Here is an 18,937-nt window from a genome sequence, read left to right as displayed (position 1 = left end):
ATTTTCGTGCAAATGGCATTAAAGGAAGTCACTGACAGGTTCTGCATCACAAATACAGTGCTTGGTTTTGTAGTGATGGTCCTGTAGTATCATGTCTAGCATAGCAAGAACAGTTCTTAAATGCTATGCATGGTTCTAAATGCCCATTTTAAATCAGTAAGATAACTTTTGCAGCAATGCTTCTGTCTGACAGTATACAGAAAGAAAAGAGGGCGAGAAAGAGAAATCTTTGAATATCATTGCACGCACCCTAATCTCCAAGCTGTGTGTGACTTACAGGAGTTCCTGCACTTACCCAGGGTTTTATTTCCTTGGAATTAAGGTCAGCAGAGACTTTGGCATCTTTAGAATACTTGGTTTTATTTACACACACATATATAACCTGAGTGTAAGATGGAGTTCTCAGCATTAACACTCTCACAGATCTTGCTTTCCCATTGGGTTTGTAGGGGAGTCTTCCAAGCCATAGCTTAAGGTTCAGCACAAAGAGCAAGGCAAGCCTTTCTGTCTCTTTCCAGCTTCCAGTTTCACCTCAGATTAATACACACACAAACAAAAAGACTGATTCGTGTGTGTGCATGTGGATCACTCTCCTGCAAAAGTTCCTATAGCAACAGGACTTCTCTGACCACATCTTTAGCTATGTAGATCAGCCCATCGAGTGAACGAAGAAACTGGCTTGGCTAGAACGATTCATTTATGAAAGAAAGTGGTTTGACTAGTCCAGCAGGTTTCTCTGCTGTAACTGCATATATAGAGATTCAAAATCACAAGCTGGAAGGGGGACCCAAAGAAATAATCTAAACCAAACCTTCAACCCTATAGCAATATTAAGCAGAATCTTGTGCAGGCAGCTAGACAATTGGGGAAGGGACTATGAGCATCTTTGCATTCAAGAAACTGAGACTACCAAAGTGACTATAGGACATCTTCTGCTGCTAAATAGTATCAAAATGAGAGAAAAACCACGTTGCCCTATACTGACCACTTGACAGTATGGTCATGGGGAAAGGCTTTAATGGGATGCTTTTAAGTTTACTGGATGTGTGAATTAACTTTTGAAAAGTTTCCGTTATGTTGGGATTGTTTTCATTTAGCCCCCCCCCCCCCGAAGGAGCAGATTCATAGCCATCTCTGTCACTTGAGGCTCAGGTAGCCTCAGTGGCACGGAGTGCCTTCTATCAACTTCAGTTGGTGGCCCAGCTACACCCCTATCTGAACAGGGATAACCTGGCTTCAGTTATCCATGCTCTGGTAACCTCCAAGTTAGATTACTGCAATGTGCTCTACGTGGGGCTGCCTTTGAAGATGGTTCAGAAACTTCAGCTTGTGCAAAATGCAGCGGCCAGATTGGTAACGGACCAGACAGTTCGAACATATAAAACCGATTCTGGCTCACTTGCATTGGCTGCCTGTATGTTTCTGAGCTTGATTCAAGGTGCTGGTTTTAACTTATAAAGCCTTACATGGCTTAGGACCACAATACCTGATGGACTGCATCTCCTGACACGAACCCACCCATACACTACGCTCAACGTCAAAGGCCCTCCTCCATGTGCCTACTCCAAGGGATGTTGGGAGGCTGGCAACAAGGGAGAGGGCCTTCTCAGTGGTGCCCCCCAAATTATGGAATGATCTTTGTGATGAGGTGCGCCTGGCACCAACACTGTTATCTTTTCAGTGCCAGGTCAAGACTTCCCTCTTCTCCCAGGCATTTTAGCATGTGTTTTTAAATTGATTTTTAAAAATGTGTTTTCAAATTTGTATATTTGTTTTTAATGGTTGTAAACCGCCCAGACAGCTTCAGCTGTGGGGCAGTATACAAATGAAATAAATAAATAAATAAATAGATGTGGAACTGCAGCTGACTTGCCCAAAGGCATGGCTATCCACTGGACCACACTGGCTTTCTTGATCGATCATGTTTCTATTTGATATCCCAATTCCTAAAACTGTTTGGATTTATTTTGTACTTTTTGACAAGATGCTTCAGAATGTCCAGACTAAGAATAGGGAATCCTCCCATAAGAACATAAGAAGAGCCTGCTGAATTAGGCTACTTGGCCCATCTAGTCTAGCATCCTGTTCTCACAGTGGACAATCAGATCCCAATGGGAAGCCCACAAGCAGGATGTGAGTGCAAGAGCACTCTCCCCTGCAGGTTCTAGCAACTGGTGTTCAGAAGCATACTGTTTCCGACAGTGGATGTAGAACATAGCCATCGTGGCTAGTATCCTTCGATACCCTTATCCTCCATTATATTATCTAAGTCTCTTTTAAAGCCATCCAAGTTGGTGGCCATCGCTGCCTCCTATGGGAGCAAAATCTGTAGTTTAACTGTACACCATGTGAAGAAATATTTTGTCTGTCCTAAATCTTACATCTTATTCATTTACTGCAGAGGAGCACACCTTTAGAAAGCAACACTTAAGTCCAGTTGCAGTAAGACTAAACTTGTACATGTATGGAAGATGGCTCATCTCTTACAAATTACCTTCAAATTCTCACAGGATCCTCCCCAAAAGCAGTTGGGAACTCAGCCCTCTTTTTTTCTTTTTTGAGAAAAGGTCTTTAAAAATCCCATTTGTCCATGGTGTTAATTCCTTCTTTTAATAGCAGCAATGCTGTCTTTGTTTCCTAAGAGATCTTTGTGTCATTTTTTCCTGCCCTAATTTGCATAGGTGTCCCACATTCTGCGTGAATAGTGTTAACATTGGGCTCTATAATGCAGAGGCTTTGAAGGTCAACTGGCCTGGAAGCAGGGTAAATGGAGACAGAGAGATTGCTGATGCAAAGCATTCTTGTGTTGCCATCCTTTCCCTCGCTTTGTTCTCCACTTATCTTTTAACTGGTTTCAAAGAAATAGAAACAACATGCATAAACATTTACAATGGGCACACACTGTACATAACCGTATACCTGATGAGTTGGGTCTGTCCTTAGTAAGAGAAACAACATCGTTTGTTCCCACAATAACAACATAGTGCTAGTGGCTGCCTGCACTTGCTTGTGAAACAGCTTCTCCTCCTCCTCCTCTCTGCAGCCCCCCTGTGCATCCACCCCCATCTGCTTTGGCTGGTTGGAAGACCCTTTGTTGTTATATGCCCTCAAGTCAATTCTGACTTATGGCAACCCTATGAATCCTTTTTTGTTGTTGTATTCATAGGGTTTTCATGGTAAGAGGTATTCAGAGGAGGTTTACCATTGCCTTCTTCGGAGGCTAGTCCTCCCCAGCTTGCCACAGCTGCACTAGCCAGCCCCTTCCTTGTCCACAACTGCCAGCTGAGGGGTAACTGGGCTCCTTGGGACTATCCAGCTTGCCCATGGCTGCACAGGTGGCAGGGCACGTAACCCCTGAGGCACTTACTGTGGGGGTGATCTTTAGCTGGCCCTTGACACCCAGGAGACATGAGTGGGGATTTGAACTCACAGACTCTGGCCTCCCAGTCAGGCTCTCCTCCCCACTGTGCCAACCCAGTTATAGTACTCATCTGGAAGAGTAATGACTGATCGCGGGGATGGGGAGTCTGTGGCCCTCCAGATGGTATGGGACTTCAACCCTCATCAACCCCAGTTGGCATGGCCAATTATCAGAGATGATGGAAGCTGTCGCTCATCAACATTTGGAGGACCACAGGTTCCCATCCCTGATTTATTGGGAAGTGAACAGTGTGATAAAGAGACTCTTGTTTAGCTGGAGACATTCCATTATAAAACTCATTATCCTTTGGGTCAAAGAGAAAAAAATGGCATTGGGCAGGCCTCTGCAGCCCCTTCTCACACATCTCCGTAATATATAGCTGTGGAAGGAAAGTGGGGAACAGAGAGCTATAGCAGCAGGGGGAGGATGAAGATGTGATTGAACTACACTGTAGGGACTGCTTCATAACTGTTTTTTATGATCTCAGAACAGATCATACCTGCCCCAACTCCCAACCCTGCCCCAACTCCTCACCATCACTTTTGAAATCTATTTTGTTGTCAGATTATGGATGAGGTGCTTCCAGGCTGTTGCTATATTCAGGTGGGATTTAATACTGCAAATTCAGGCTGCGCAGTTAAAGTTTATTTAGCACTCTTGCGCAACAAACTCGCTTTCCCTCCACCCACTAATCAGACTTTTTGTAATAAGGAAACTGATGGGGAAATACACTGGAAAGTGTTGCTCGATAAAAAGGGAATCTGGAAGTGACCTTAGAAAACCAAGGTATGCAGCAGCGGTCTTCTTGTGCCATTTTTTCCTTCCGATGTCATCTGTTTCCCCTTCCACCCATTTCAGATTGTGATGTTATCACAGTAAGATATGCTAACAGCGTGATGTCATTACTGTGAGATTTACTTCTGAGTAATGCACAGGATGGTGCTGTGTAAGCTTGTACACTGACTGCTTGCAGGCTGTTGCTGCTGGTCTTTTTAAAGTTCTCCACAAATGGCAATATGGCCATTACAGTCCCTTATGATAAGGTAAGGAAATAGGTACTCTTCAGCCCAGCAAAGGAAAGAACACAAATACATTGTTCCCTGATTCAGGTAGTTACATAGACTATGGTAGGAGCTCTGTTCTGTAGCAAATTTGTCATGATGGGTAACCCAGCCTTGAATGCCAAGACTCTTCATTTTGCAATCAAGCCTGTTTGTTTGCAAAACATAGCACCAGGCACAAATTTAGCAGTTCAGGAATGTTTTCTGTTTGAATAGAATCCTGCCAGAAGATACATAGCTGTCTTGAGTTGGCAATTGCTGAGAAAGGCAGGATATCATTTTTGGTCAAAATGAAATAAATAAGGTGAAGCATTAGAACCTGGCAACCACCATTATCTGGGATAATGGGCAAGCACCATCCCAGCTGCTCCCACCACTTCTTCCATTGCAGCAGTGCTTTCCCATTGTCCATTTAAAAAATAAAATGATTTCATTATCTTCAAAAGAAAACTCAGTTCCATCAGCCACAGAACCACCCAACACAGGTAAAAACATATGAGGCTATACTGAGCCAGCTCAATATTGTCGACAGTGACTGGGAGCGGCTCTCCAGGTTTTCAAACTTGGGAAGGTCCACTCTGTTCCCAGCCCTACTTGGAGATGCAGGGGACAATATGGGTCCCTGTATGCATGCAAGGCAGATGTCCTACCGTTGAGCTACATACATCTTCTCCATTCTCCATCCTCAAGACTCCTTTCCCTTTCTCTCTCACACACAATAGCTATCCATGTAAACGGCTTCCGAAATGGAGAGCTTGAAAAGCAGCTTAGGATATTTGCATGGGCGGAAGAGCGGAGCCAAAGCTGCATGAAACAAACAGTACAATTGTTTTAATTGGCCTTTACAAAGCGTGGTTCTCCAGCGCGTGGAGAATGTGAAGTCCTACTGCAAGGTTTTGAGTTTCTTTTGCAAAATTATCGGTTTTAATGACCACTCTCTGGCCGTACCTTTTATCCCCAATTCATTTGGGACTCGGAGGAGATTGTGAAGGCCCCAGCAGTATAGCGAAGGCTGATGCCAAAAGAAAAAGGTTCTCTGTAACTACTGAGGAAAAGTTATCTGCTAGGAGTTTTATCTGCTATGACTTAGCCCTGGAATTAGCTTTCAGTACAGGGAAAGGAAAAACTCAGCGCTGGGTTTACGTGAAAATATGCCTTTGAGCATGTACAGAGTGCCTCCTCGCCACTGACTGACCTCAGCCAACTCTTCGCCTCTAGAAGATTCCCTGCCCGTGGGAAAAGGCTTGCTTGCCGCCTCCAACAGCTGAACTCTGGTCCCATTTACGCTCGCTTACGGGAAGGGGGCGCTGAGAGCACAGCAGGCTGCGGAGGGCGGTGATTCGGGCCGGGCCGGGGCGGAGCTGAGCTCCGGGCCGCGGCGGCTCCTGGGGGCCGAGGCGAGAGTGGGATCTAGTGGAGCTGGAGTAGCCGGAGGGACCGCGCAGCAGGTAGGGACTGAAGGGAAGCGATCAGAGCAGGGTAAAAGGCCCGATCTGGACGCTCCCTTCCTTGTACACCACCTGAGCTTCAACTTTGTTGCCGCCCGTCCCGGAGAATCCCCTGCTCCCGCCTCCGGTTCTCGCGTGGAAACTCCTCCGATGGGGCCCCTACATGGCTCTACATGTTTTTTGCCTAGCCCCGTTGAGCTGCGTTGCCTCTGTCTGTGCCACCCAAGTATCCCCATCCGCTACGGGAGATCCCGCAGTCATGTCCCCGTTTCCCCACCCATCGCACCCCGTTAGCTTCGGGAGTACAGCCTAGTTTTCCAGAGGATTCTTCCCGAATAGGACACACACGCCCGCCCGCCTGCCTGCCTGGCTCGAATCAGCATCATATTTTTCCCACAGTTCCCTAGTTCCAGAGAGTGGCCCTACCCCTGGTAGTCCGGTCTGGATTTCCCTCCCTCGATGGTCCGCGCGCCTGAGCTATCTTTTTTGGCCCCTTCTGTTAGAAATAACGTGGTCAGCCTATTTCTACCCCCACTTCCAGCTGGCGGCATCCTATAGATCTGTTGATTTAGGAGTACTAGGGATGGCTGTGCTGATTCGGTCTGTATACTCATGCCGTCCTTTTTTCACCCAAGCACAGACGGCCCATAACTGACATTTCTCCTGCTTTGTAGGACCAGTTCCAAGCCAGCAGCACAGTTGATGCGCTGTGTGTGGAAAAGTTACACCAGACTTAATTGTCTACATACCTTCTTTTGGGGAGGAGGCGGGAGGGGGTGATCTTGTGGTTAGAATCTAATATTTCTGTCAATGGAATAATATTGAGAGATGATTATCTGTTAGAACCAGGAAGGGGTTGCTTGCTTGGATATATGCTAATCAAGCTTTTTGCAGCGGATAGGTTTCAGATAACGGCTAAGTTAGTCCAAAATAACTGCTTTTATGAACAAGGTCAAAGAGTTCTGTGCATGGTGTGTGTGTGTGTGTGTGTGTGTGTTTGTGGGTTTTTTAAAAAAAGAAATAGTAAAGTTTTTCTCTAAAAATTGAGCTGCAGTGGCAAGAGGAAAAATGTTTAAAGAATTACTGCCATTTCTAAAGCTCTTGTCTGATTTTAACCTGCTGTTGTGCATATCTCTTTGTTTGTTTATCTAATTTATTATCTGCCCTGAATCTTTGGGTTGGGGTAACCAACACATTTCAGTAAATAAAAACATTCTGTTTCTTCTTGACATAACAGTGCAACCTTCGTTTGGATTCTTCTCACTCTTCAGAACTTCCCTGTAACAGGTAAGTGTTTGAAGTCCCTTGAGTCCTTGTGCTTTCACTCCCTCCATATTCCAGGCAATTTGCCTTCTAAGGCAATGTGATGTCTCTTGAGACCATCATGAAGTTCAGGTCTGAATTCATGTTTTCCAGGTCACAGTCCAGCACTCATGGTTTGTGCATCATACGACAGCAAATCCTAGTGAATATTTATTAGTAAAAAGGTCTGCTAACTACATCTTGAAGATAGCATGGAAAGACATGACTTAGATGTATGTCTTTCTGCACCAGAAATGGCTTTATAATGTATCAAATTCTTGCATGGAAAGTATGTGGTCCTCATGTGCAGAAGTGTAATGTGCTGTGATCCTACTCATATGGAAATTGCTATATGTACACAACAGTGTGCAGGCCTGGCATCAGTACCTGGCACACTGTGTCATTTGCCAGGGCTCATGCGCCAGAAGAGGTCTTACTGGGGCTTATGCCTTTCCTGGCCCATGCCATGTGCAGGCCACCACTTGGGCTTCCCAGTGGTGGTGTTCCTGCAGCCACCAGCTTCCCTCACACTTACTTATGGGGTTACCTGATGGGGGCAGCTACCCAGTACAGGACCACCACTGGGTAATCCCAATCACTTAGCAACCAAAGGTGGGAGGCTGGAACCCCCCCTCCCTGTAGTGCTCACTTGTGGGCATAGGAGCAGCACTGAGGCTCACTCATGAATGTGTGAGGGGGAGGCTGCAGCATTGGGGGTGCGTGCCAAGAGTAGCTGGCCTATATTCCCCTCCCCCAAAGCTGGAGTCGAGCCTGTGGATGTGTGTAGAATCATTACATACTATTACATGCAACTTCTATATAGGAATTGGGCAACCTGTGAACTGACCCTGACTGACTTCCATTTTACACTGCTTGTACTCCTGTTTCAATTGCTATTCCATTCCTGCACATCAATTCCTCCTCCTCCTCCTCCTCCTTCATTTTCATTAAATGTATATCCCTCCCTTCCTCCCAAAAGGAGCCCAGGGAGGCAAACAAACACACTAAAAGCATCTTAAAAACAAAATACCTTTGAAGCCATTTTCAAGAATAAATCTTTAAAACACCGTTTTTAAAAAATCTAAAAATAATTCCAACATAGATGCAGACTGGGATAAGGTATCTACTTAAAATGCTTGTTGAAAGAGTAAGATCTTCAATAGGCACCAAAAAGACAACAGATATGGCGCCTGTTGGCAAAATGATGACAGGAGCGGTAGTTCAAGCCTTAACCCATGGCCTAATATTCTAATCTGACCTGTCAGGTATAATAGTAGCATGACAGATGTTGGAAGAGTGAATTCTAGGTTAGGGAGTGTGAGGTGGGCCGGAAGGAATACTTCTTAGGGTTGCAAAGTGGTTTAGGCCTCACCACAAAGACCTGCTGAGTGTGTTCCTGAGAGCAAGTTTCCTCTCACAGAGAAAAGCTTGTGACATTTGAATGGTGTCACTTGCATCCACATTAAAACACTTGCCTCTGCGTTTGCATGCAGCTTTAGCTGGTGTTGGCTTTACTTGGCTTAGACTGTCTCATAAGAGCTTGGGGGCATTTTTGCCATATGGACTGGCTGTCAAGAGCAGCTGTTAAGTCTACAGGGGTGGGGTGCACCAGCACGAAGCATAGCAATACTACTGTCTCCTGTGTCTTGGTGACGGCACTTTTGCCGAGATGCCCTAAAATAGGCATTCACCTTTCAGCACTAAAAGTGACATTACTTATTAATGTAAGTAGAATAATCAGAGATCATCCCATTGAATGTTTTCAGCAGTGATGTTTTTAAGGGTGTTTGCAGACGAGATCTTTTTTATGTGGCTTTATCTGAAAAAGTCACAAAAAGGTTTGTACAGACTCCATTTCATCATGCGACCTACCTTTGTCTGCAAGGCTTTGCACACTTACCTGAGAGTAAGTCCAACAGACTTTGGTGGGGGTTACTTCTGAGTAGATATGTACAGGATTAGGCTGGGAGTTATCACCCATATATGAAAATAACCTTCCTGCAGTGTTTCTTGCTTTATCTGGACAAGTGTCACACAGTGTCCTTCATCCCAGCTATCATCTGACCACTCACTTCATAATTAGAGCCCTTTACCTTTTTAAAAGTATAAGATAGCCTACTTATTTACTGCAGCCATCTTGCTTTTCTGCTTTTGTTATGTGGTAGGGAGGGGCTATATTTATTACTTAAAAGATTTCTAATCCACCTTTTGGGGCATAGCTCTCCCAAGGTAGTGCACAAAAAGAATAAAAAAGAATATCTTGGTTGAATTGAGCAACCAGGCTTATTTCCTGATCCTGTTGATCTGTCTCTCACAAGGTTTCTCCCTTCCTTTTCACACTCCTTTTTTTTTGCACACGGTGTAAAAGTCATTGCAGTATGTTAAAGTATATGGTTGCATTTGTGCCTATTTAGCATTATTTTATTTTAAGTAAATAATCCAAGTCGTGGTTCTGGGGGACACACTCGTTTTTAAAAATTGTTTATGATGTATTTTAAAATTGCTTTTATAATGGTAAGTTGCTTGGAGACATTTTTGTAATATAAGGAACAAATAGTTGTATAATGATGATGATGATGATGTATGCATGTATGTGCGGCAGACACACAAAAAACAGCTACAGGGACAACAAGGCCCAAACAAAACAAACTGTAAAGAGCTGGAACAGGGGTGATCAATGTAGCATTGAAGAACAAATTGACACTGAATTTTGTTGCCCAAAAGCTGTGGGCAGGTCTGTGTTCCTGAGTGAGAACTAGTTAGCTCCTTATGTATATTTATAGTCAGTTGCTTTATACTGCAGCAGCTAACTATACTATTGAGCTTTCTCCCCAGAGCAAATTTATTCATTATGATGTCAACACAGGAGAGGACATTGCCCCAGAACTGTGAAGAGGTAAGAGCATGGATGCCAAAGCCTATTCAGTCTTGAGCTTGGTAGTTCCTTCTCTTGCTATAATAAGTTGCTTCCTGTGGTTGTACTTGCTGATGTCACCTGGGAACACCCTGGAGTCAGTCTGTGATGTGGCTTCTAAAAGGCAGGTGCTTACTGATAGGAAAGGAATGTATTTGTGTCTAGAAACATTTGTTGACTCTAGGCAAGCTGCAAAAACCTGATGCCAATTCTCAATAGAAGTAAAATATAACAGCTCCATAATGCTTAGTTTCATTCTGCAAACCAGTCAGTATATAGTGCCCTTGATCTAAACAGGGCTAGGTATGTGTAAGGGCCAATTATTGTGACTCTGGGCTACCCATTTTTTGCCTGAGCTGATGTTTCTCATTAGTATAGAGTCTTGCCTGCGTGGAACCGGTTATCTTTTTCTGAACACTCAGTCATGGGCACAAAGTACAATTCAGCATGCCACTTTCAGTCTGCTTGTGGATTGTTTGTAGTGGAAGTTTGTGCCTGTGATGGAATATTCAGTTTCACCATTGGCACATCAAAGCCTGGGCTTATGAACAATGCCCACCCAGAAACTAAGTGGCAGGCTTTATACCCAATGAAGATCGATTCTCAGTGTGAGTCAGGAATAGAGCCAAAATATATGTATGTCATGGACTAGCCAAACAATCTGTTGCAGGCTCAGAAGTGAAGACAGAAAGAGTGAAGCTCAGAGAGCCCAAATCTGAAGGCTTACTGCAGTGCTCATCCATTGGTATATTCTCCCTCATGAGTGTTAGAAGGATGCAGTGAAGCTGTCATATCAGGTAGGATTTGAAGATGCCTGAACAACTTATGGCTTTCTTCAATGTTCTGCCCAGGCTGGATGGTACAATTTGGACATTCTTTCTGCAGATGAATTGGGATGGCAGAGAACGGTGACGTGAGACTTACCTGTACCTCTCCTCCCCCCCCCCCCAGCATCAAAAGAACTTTCTGTTGCTGAGGATCTCCTTGGGCATCCCCAATTTCTTGTGACATTATTTTAAGATTGAGTCATTGGTACCTCAGAAAACTAGGTTCAGTTGTATTGAACTCAGTATCCATGGAATGAGAAACACGGGATTCATTGTGTTTGTGAAACCCTCGGTTTTATGGTTTTGGCACTTGAGTGATACAAGATCTCAGGCCTGACTTAGCAATACAGTTGGTATTAATTTTATGACATTGAGCCTGGTGGTAGATTTTCCTAGCCATAGTAGCTGTAAATGAGACTTCCCCCTGCAGTTCCAAGTTTTTGGCTTTGGAGCCTATTATTATGACTGATATATTGAGGAGGAAATTGAGCTGTTATTTCCCAGGGTGGGAAAATGTCCTCCCACATGAAACTCTGTTACTGCTTAGGGCTCCCTGCTGTGAAGGAGGCATCTCTGTTTGCTGTTCTTCAGGACTGTGTCTCTCACTGTCCTATCTAGGTCAGTGGGGTGGGCTCAGCCATATGGTAAGTGTAGCCATTGTTCCTTCCTGGCAATGTTTTAGCAAATGTTATAAACCAGGTTTAAAAAAAGATGACTAGACAAATTTGGGGAAGATAAGCAAAATAAAAATAGGAGACAATTGTCAGAGCCAAGATGGATAAGAAAATGTAGCTCTACAAAGAAGCGTTTTTAAACATCGGACTGCTTGAGGCTGGAATGCATAGCAAGCTGCAGAAGTTCTCTGTTGGTAGTACATTCTGTGTGCTGTGCTATGCTGCACCTCCTTAAATATCTGACCATGAATGAAGACAAGAGACTGGACATGATGGTACTATGATTTGGTCTATTGGCCTTGCTGACAGGTTGAGATAAGTGACTTGTTGGATTATTAATTCCCATCAGCCCCAGTTTGTAAAGGCAATGGTCATGGAAAATGGGGAGTTGTAGTCTAGCAATATCTGGAGGGCACCTAGAATATATAACAAGGTGCCTTATGTTGACTTTGGCCATTGGTTCAGTGGCTCCTAGGCACTCTGATGGGGATCTGAGATCTTCAAGCATTTGGGATCATGGTTAGAACACAGATGTCTGAAACACCATGTTGAAATTAGCTGACTCAGTTTAGTCCATTTGATTCATGTTGTGTTGATTATTATGGCAAGCAATTCTTTCTTATCCGTCACTCCTGCATTTGTGGAGTGTTGACCTGTGATGCTTTTTCAGCTGATGAAGGGGCAGCAGATTCCCTCAAATATGAGCCAGCCAGAAGGAGAAAAATCTGCAGCTTGCCATGACACATTTGTGAGGCAGTTTCATCTCTGGTCCAGCTGGGAAGCCACAGTTGTGAAAGTGTTCAAGCTGGAGGTCTCCTTGACAACCTCTTGTTGTTGCTGCTTGGATCACTTTCAGTTTGTTTTGTTCTCAGATGTTGACAGGATGCTCAGAGAAATGCAGGCAATTGCTTGTGCTCCGGATTCATGCCCTTCACAGCTAATTTATTCCTGCAGTGAGAGGCTGGATTAGTTTACAGAGTTGGTTAATTGAGGTAGAGGAGATCCTACATCCTGTGAAGGTGGTGATCAAAGCATTCCTAAAAATCGCACTTTGTCTGATAACCTCTCAGATTGCTGTCCATTCTGTAATCTCTCCTTTTGGGGAAAGCTAATAAGACGGTGACTGCAATACAGGTTCAGGTGTTTCTGGATGATGCATCAACCTTGCATCTTTTTCAGTCCAGACAGAAATTGGAACTGAGACTGTTTTAGTAGCCTTGTTAGATGATCTTCCCTCCTGAACTGGACTCTGCTACTAGTTCTTCTAGAGACCTTTTATCAGCTTTTGATACTTTTAATCTTGGTAAGTTAATGGATAGACTGTGTGACCTTGTAGGTATCAGGGAAGTAGCCCTGAGCTGAATGAAATTATCTGTGTCAAATTGACCTTGATGAGTGGCGGTGGGAGATTTTATCCATCTGATTGTAAGGCTGTGGGCAGGCCTGTTTTCTTTCTTTTTTTGTGCAGCACTTACCAATTTTAGGAGCCTTGTAAACCATCGTTATCATCTGGGAATTGTTGTCTAGGGGACCCACAGGTCCCCCTACACTACACACTATTGTTTTATCTTCATATGACGCTTTCAAGAGAGGTGATTTAGTAGCTCGGGAGTTTACAAGTGAACTTGTAACACAATAGTGTTGTGCATCCTCACCACCTAAGAGCAGTGCTCCTGTTCAGGAATTCAGGCAGCCTAGAACAGGAGCTATAGTGCTTCAGGGCTTGGAAGTTACAGAAATGGGGAAGATATAAAGGATGTCTTTGAGCTGCAAGCTCCAAAATGGAGTATTTTATAGCTATTTAAGGGGTCGCACACCTCTGGGGAGTAGGAAAGACATCCTTCCAACCCTAATTCCTCCCCTCCAAGGATATCTACTATAAGCTGTCAAGGGCTCCATCAGGTCAATTCTTGGCCTTGCATTCCATTGGCCCCACTCCCAAAGTCACAAACTTTCCCCCAGCCCCCCCCCAAGTCCACATGTTAGCCATGGACATTTACATAGGCAAGGTCTGTGTGCTGAGGCTTCTGTAGGAGTTACAATCTTGCATGATGTGGGTTTCAGCTTACAGGAAAGCCTGCACATTTAGAAGCATATGTGCAGAGGCTTCACCTATGCAGAGGATGGATGATGGGGCCAGGAAAAGTTGTGCAGTTTCAAAGGTGAGGCACAGCCATGCAGCCCCTTGAACCCATGGAGACCTCTTCATGTGTGTATTGCATGAAGACGGCTACAGTTTGCTTGGTTTCTGGTTTCTTTGTACTTCCTCTCTTTGTAAGCTCAACTGCTGCCAACATTGTGTAAGATCAAGGTTCCTGTCAAGCAGGTGTGCCCCCCCTTCTTTCTTGCTAAATTTCATTTTCTTTTCACTCAAATTCTCCTCTGAATATGGAGAAGCCACTGTCTCATTTTTGGGTTGCCCTGTTTCACTTCCAGCCTGATAGGCTCTCAAACTATTTGAGGTAGCACTTAGAGGGAACAAGCGGGACCAGCAACAAATTGTTGCGTTGTGGTGTGTTCCTTTCCAGAGTGCAAGCCAGCTAGCCAGCCAGCCATACCCTTTTCCAGGATCCTCCATTGCATTTGCCCCTCATCCAGCATTTTGTGCCCACTGCTCCATCCTCATTGGGCTGTTTTGGGGTTCCCCTCTCCTTTTTTTCTATTTTTCTAATACTTCTGGAACTCTTGAGGTTCTCCCAAATCTGCTGATACCTTCCACTTGTGCACTGGTGCTGCCATTTTGGTTGTGTAAAGATCCAGACTTGGAGAATGAGCTCACTATAAGTATATATAAGACAGTGACATTGTCATCAGTATGTATCCTCATCTTCACAGGGATGGAAGAATCTGTCCATTTCAGTTTGTCTCAATTTCTCATTTTTCCAGTCTTCAATTGTCCACATTTCTGCAGCAATTTGCGATTAAAAAAAATCCTCATGAAAATTCATCAGCATTTTAAGTGCAACTTTCTCCTAATGTACACATTTCTGCATTTGGCTGGACGCATGTATCAGGACATACTCTTGATTTGATCTTCGCCACTGGTCACGGAGATGGTGATCTGAGGGTGGGGTATTTTTCATCTACTCCATTGTCATGGACAGATCACCGCTTGCTGAGTTTTAGACTCACAACAGCCCTTTCCCTCCGCAGAGGTGGGGGACCTATTAAGTTGGTCCGCTCCCGGAGGCTTATGGATCCTGTAGTTTTCCAGAGGGCTCTGGGGGTTTTTCCGGCTGATAGTACTGGCGCGCCTGTCGAGGCCCTGGTCGATCTGTGGAATACGGAGATGACTCGGGCCATTGACATGATCGCTCCCGCGCGCCCCCTTCGGTGCAGAACTCATGCAGCACCGTGGTATACCCCGGAGCTGAGAGTGATGAAGCAAGAGAGAAGGAGGCTAGAGTGCAGGTGGAGGTGAACTCCTGATGGATGTAATCATTCTTTGGTAAGTGCTTCCACTAAGTTGTACGTAAAAGCGGTCAGGGCGGCGAAAAAGTCTTATTTTTCTGCCACTATTAGATCATCTCTTTGCTGCCCAGCGGAGCTATTTAAAGTGGTACGAGGGCTTTTACATTCTGGCCCTCCTGATACTAAGGAAACATCGGAAGCCCGCTGCAACGAATTTGCGGAGCACTTCCAAGATAAGATTGAATGCATCCATCGGGACTTGGACTCTGATGTTATGACAGTTGAATCCATTGAAGTGTCCAGAGCGCGGCCTTGTCCTTTATTATTGGATGAGTTTCAGTTGGTGCAGCTCGAGGAAGTGGACAAGGTACTTGGAATGGTGCAGGCGACTACGTCTGCTCTGGACCCTTGCCCATCTTGGCTGGTGAAGGCTGGCAGGGCTGTAACCACCGGCTGGGCCAAGAGGTGATAAATGCTTCCTTGAGAGAGGGAGTAGTCCCTGGCAGTCTCAAGGAGGCAGTAGTGAGACCTCTTTTAAAGAAACCTCCTTTGGACCCAGATGTTTTGAACAACTATAGACCGGTGGCGAATGTCCCTTTTTTGGGCAAGGTTTTGGAGCGGGTCGTTGCCACCCAGCTCCAGGCGCTTTTGGATGAAACCGATTATCTGGATCCGTTTCAATCCGGTTTTAGGTCTGGTTTTGGCACTGAAACAGCCTTGGTCACCCTGTATGATGACCTCTGTCGGGAGAGGGACAGGGGGAGTGTGACCCTGTTGATTCTCCTTGATCTCTCAGCGGCGTTTGATACCATCGACCATGGTATCCTTCTGGGGAGGCTGGCGGAGTTGGGAGTTGGGGGCACTGCTTGGCAGTGGCTCTGCTCCTACTTAGCGGATCGTCGCCAGAAGGTAGTGCTTGGGGAACATTGCTCAATACCCTGGACTTTCCATTGTGGAGTCCCTCAGGGATCGGTTCTGTCCCCCATGCTTTTTAACATCTACATGCAGCCTCTGGGTGCGGTCATCAGGAGTTTTGGAGTGCACTGCCATCAGTATGCTGATGACACGCAGCTCTACTTCTCCTTTTCACCTTCTTCAGGTGAGGCTGTCGATGTGCTAAACCGTTGCCTGACCGCGATAATGGACTGGATGAGAGCTAATAAACTGAGACTCAATCCAGACAAGACCGAGACACTGTTGGTGAACTATTTCTCTGCCCAGATGGTGGATGTTCGACCTGTTCTAGATGGGGTTACACTCCCCTTGAAGGAACAGGTTCGTAGTTTGGGTGTCCTTTTTGACCCTTCCTTGTCACTGGAGGCTCAAGTGGCCTCGGTGGCATGGAATGCGTTTTACCATCTTCGCTTAGTCGCCCAACTACGCCCCTATCTGGACAGCGACGATTTCACCTCAGTTGTTCACGCTCTGGTAACCTCTAGACTGGATTACTGTAATGCGCTCTACGTAGGGCTGCCCTTGAAGACAGTTCGGAAACTACAGCTAGTGCAAAACGTGGTAGCCAGGCTGTTGACAAGGACCAATCGGTCCGCACATATAACACCTGTCCTGGCCCGTTTGCACTGGCTCCCTATTTGTTTCCAAGCCATATTCAAGGTGCTGGTTTTGACCTATAAAGCCTTACACGGTGTGGGACCGCAGTACCTTGTGGAACGCCTCTCCTGCTATGAACCTACCCGTCCACTTCGTTCAGTATCTAAGGCCCTGCTCTGGGTACCAACTCATCAAGATGCCCGGAGGATTACTACTAGATCTAGGGCCTTTTCTGTGGTGGCCCCCGAATTGTGGAACAGCTTACCAGAGGAAATACGCCTGGCACCTACGGTATTTTCTTTTAGGCGCCAGGTTAAGACCTGGCTATACTCCCAGGCATTTTAATGTTTTAATGTTTAACGTTAATTGTTCATCTTAATGTTTTAAATTTTCCTGTTATTTGAATCGGATTTTATTGTGACATGGTATTTTAACTCTGTTTTGTACACCGCCCAGAGAGCTACTAGCTATGGGCGGTTTAAAAATGAAATGAAATAAAATAAATAAAATAAAAAACTGTATTGTGCAAATTCCAGAGGATGGCTACATTTTAGTTTGTGTATTGTTTTGGAAAGTGCAAATTTGGTAGATTTGCCTTTAAATGCAAACTGTATCAAATATTTCCCCCATCCCTAGGGGTGGCTAATCTTTTTTTGGCATGAGGGCAACATTCACCTTTTGCCAACCCTCTGAGGGCCATATGCCAGCTGTGGGTGTGGCCAAAAGTGAGTGTGCTCACCCCACACTCTCACATGCACACAAACACAAGACACAGGCTGCATTTACACTATATATTTATTCCACTATAACTACCCTGAATACACCCGATCTCGTCTGATCTCAGAAGCTAAGCAGGGTCAGGACTGGTTAGTACTTGGATGGGAGACCACCTGGTAATACCAGGTGCTGTAGGCTTAGAGGAAGGCAATGGTAAACCACCTCTGAATACCTCTTACTATGAAAACTCTATGAATATATCCAAAAGATTCATAGAGTTGCCATAAGTCGTAATTGACTTGAAGGCATATAACAACAATTCCACTGTAAACAGTCTTGACTTCTCCCAAAGAATCCTGGGAAGTGTAGTTTGTGAAGGGTGCTGGGAGTTTTTAGGAGACCCCTATTCTCCTCACAGCTATAATTCTCAGAGTAGGTTAACAGTCAGTGCCTCTTCCCAGAGAACTCTGGGAACTGTAGCTCTGTGAGGGGGATAGGAGTCTCCTAACCCCTCCCTGTTTTGATGTGAATGTGGTTACACAGAGGCAGATTCACACAGGCATACAGCTCCCCCACTTTGGCTGATTTGTACACAGGAAGAGGAGTTCTTGCCCCTCCCTGGTCATCAAACAATGAATCTGGTGACTGGGAATGGGGCAATTTGAATCTCCAGTAGAACACACCCCAGCGCTGTGTCTACATTTTCTTTTTTTTTTTCTTTCCCCCCATACTGCCAAATTGATGAAGTCTTGGGAGGGGATCAGAAAAAATGGCTTGGGGACCAGCCATCCCTGCTCTATTTACTTCCCACAACAAACAGTGAGGCACCCACAGTATTCCAGGGTATGGTCTGAAGGGGCATGGGGGCTTGCTAGGCGATTAGAGGCCTCTAGCCACCTATCTGGTCACCACCCTCCTGAAGCCATGCAAAGTGTGAAGGAACCATAAAAGTTGAGCCTAGGCCCTTGTGCACACCCTGTTTTGTGTTTCAGCACTATGTTGTGGTCCTTTCCTAAAAATTATTAACTTATACAAACAACAGAAAAATAGTTTTTCCTTCTTCCCTCTCATGTGGATGTAGACCAAGTAAACATCCACAGTAAGCCAGAGGCAGAGTTGGGCACATCAACACAGCATTGTACATAAGAACATAGGTGCTACCTTGCTGACCAGACCTGGCTTAAGACATTTTGCCACCTGAGGTGGAGGACAAGTTGGCACCCCCTCTGTTCCATAGACAGAAGCCAATCAGACTGGCAGTTGAATCTTACCTGTGTCTACTAGTGCCGTGTGGCATATACAGCACTGTGTGGCACATACAGCACTGCTCTCCAACAGAGGGAAATAGCTGGGGAGTTCAGGAGAAACAATTAGGGGGTGCTAATATTCCCTTCTCCCCCCCCCACATATAAATCCAGCCACCTAAAATAGCTGCCTCACCTTGCCTAATGGTAGGGCTGACTTGTGCTAGGATCCCCAACACGTAGTGCTAAACACAATTTTTGCAGCCTCATGTTACTTCTTCAGCCCTTGTTATAGCTAGTTTATTTCCCATAGCGTTTGTTTAACTTGGCTGCTCAGGCTATGGGCTTGGTTCTCCTGTACTGCAGA

At 45.2% G+C, this 18,937-nt stretch overlaps 1 protein-coding gene and 1 pseudogene across 2 annotated transcripts in view; both read left to right on the top strand.

The window, feature by feature from the left end:
- Positions 1 to 5,830: 5,830 nt before the first annotated feature.
- DNMBP (dynamin binding protein) overlaps positions 5,831 to 18,937 on the top strand; it is a 61,230-nt gene continuing 48,123 nt past the window's right edge. The window contains exons 1-3 of one of the 2 annotated variants that reach the window (XM_061636341.1): positions 5,831 to 5,930; positions 7,168 to 7,217; positions 10,068 to 10,128. In XM_061636341.1, coding sequence (XP_061492325.1) covers positions 10,084 to 10,128 — 45 coding nt within the window. In that variant the 5' untranslated portion in view covers positions 5,831 to 5,930; positions 7,168 to 7,217; positions 10,068 to 10,083. The remainder of the gene's footprint in view (positions 5,931 to 7,167; positions 7,218 to 10,067; positions 10,129 to 18,937) is intronic. The other variant, XM_061636342.1, reaches the window with a different exon arrangement.
- LOC133389838 (5S ribosomal RNA) lies at positions 17,408 to 17,524 on the top strand (annotated as a pseudogene).

Source organism: Rhineura floridana, chromosome 7 (assembly GCF_030035675.1).
Source record: "Rhineura floridana isolate rRhiFlo1 chromosome 7, rRhiFlo1.hap2, whole genome shotgun sequence".
Taxonomy (NCBI): domain Eukaryota; kingdom Metazoa; phylum Chordata; class Lepidosauria; order Squamata; family Rhineuridae; genus Rhineura; species Rhineura floridana.
The sequence above is the reverse complement of the archived record's forward strand: the minus strand, read 5'-3'. Positions and strand labels throughout refer to the sequence as shown.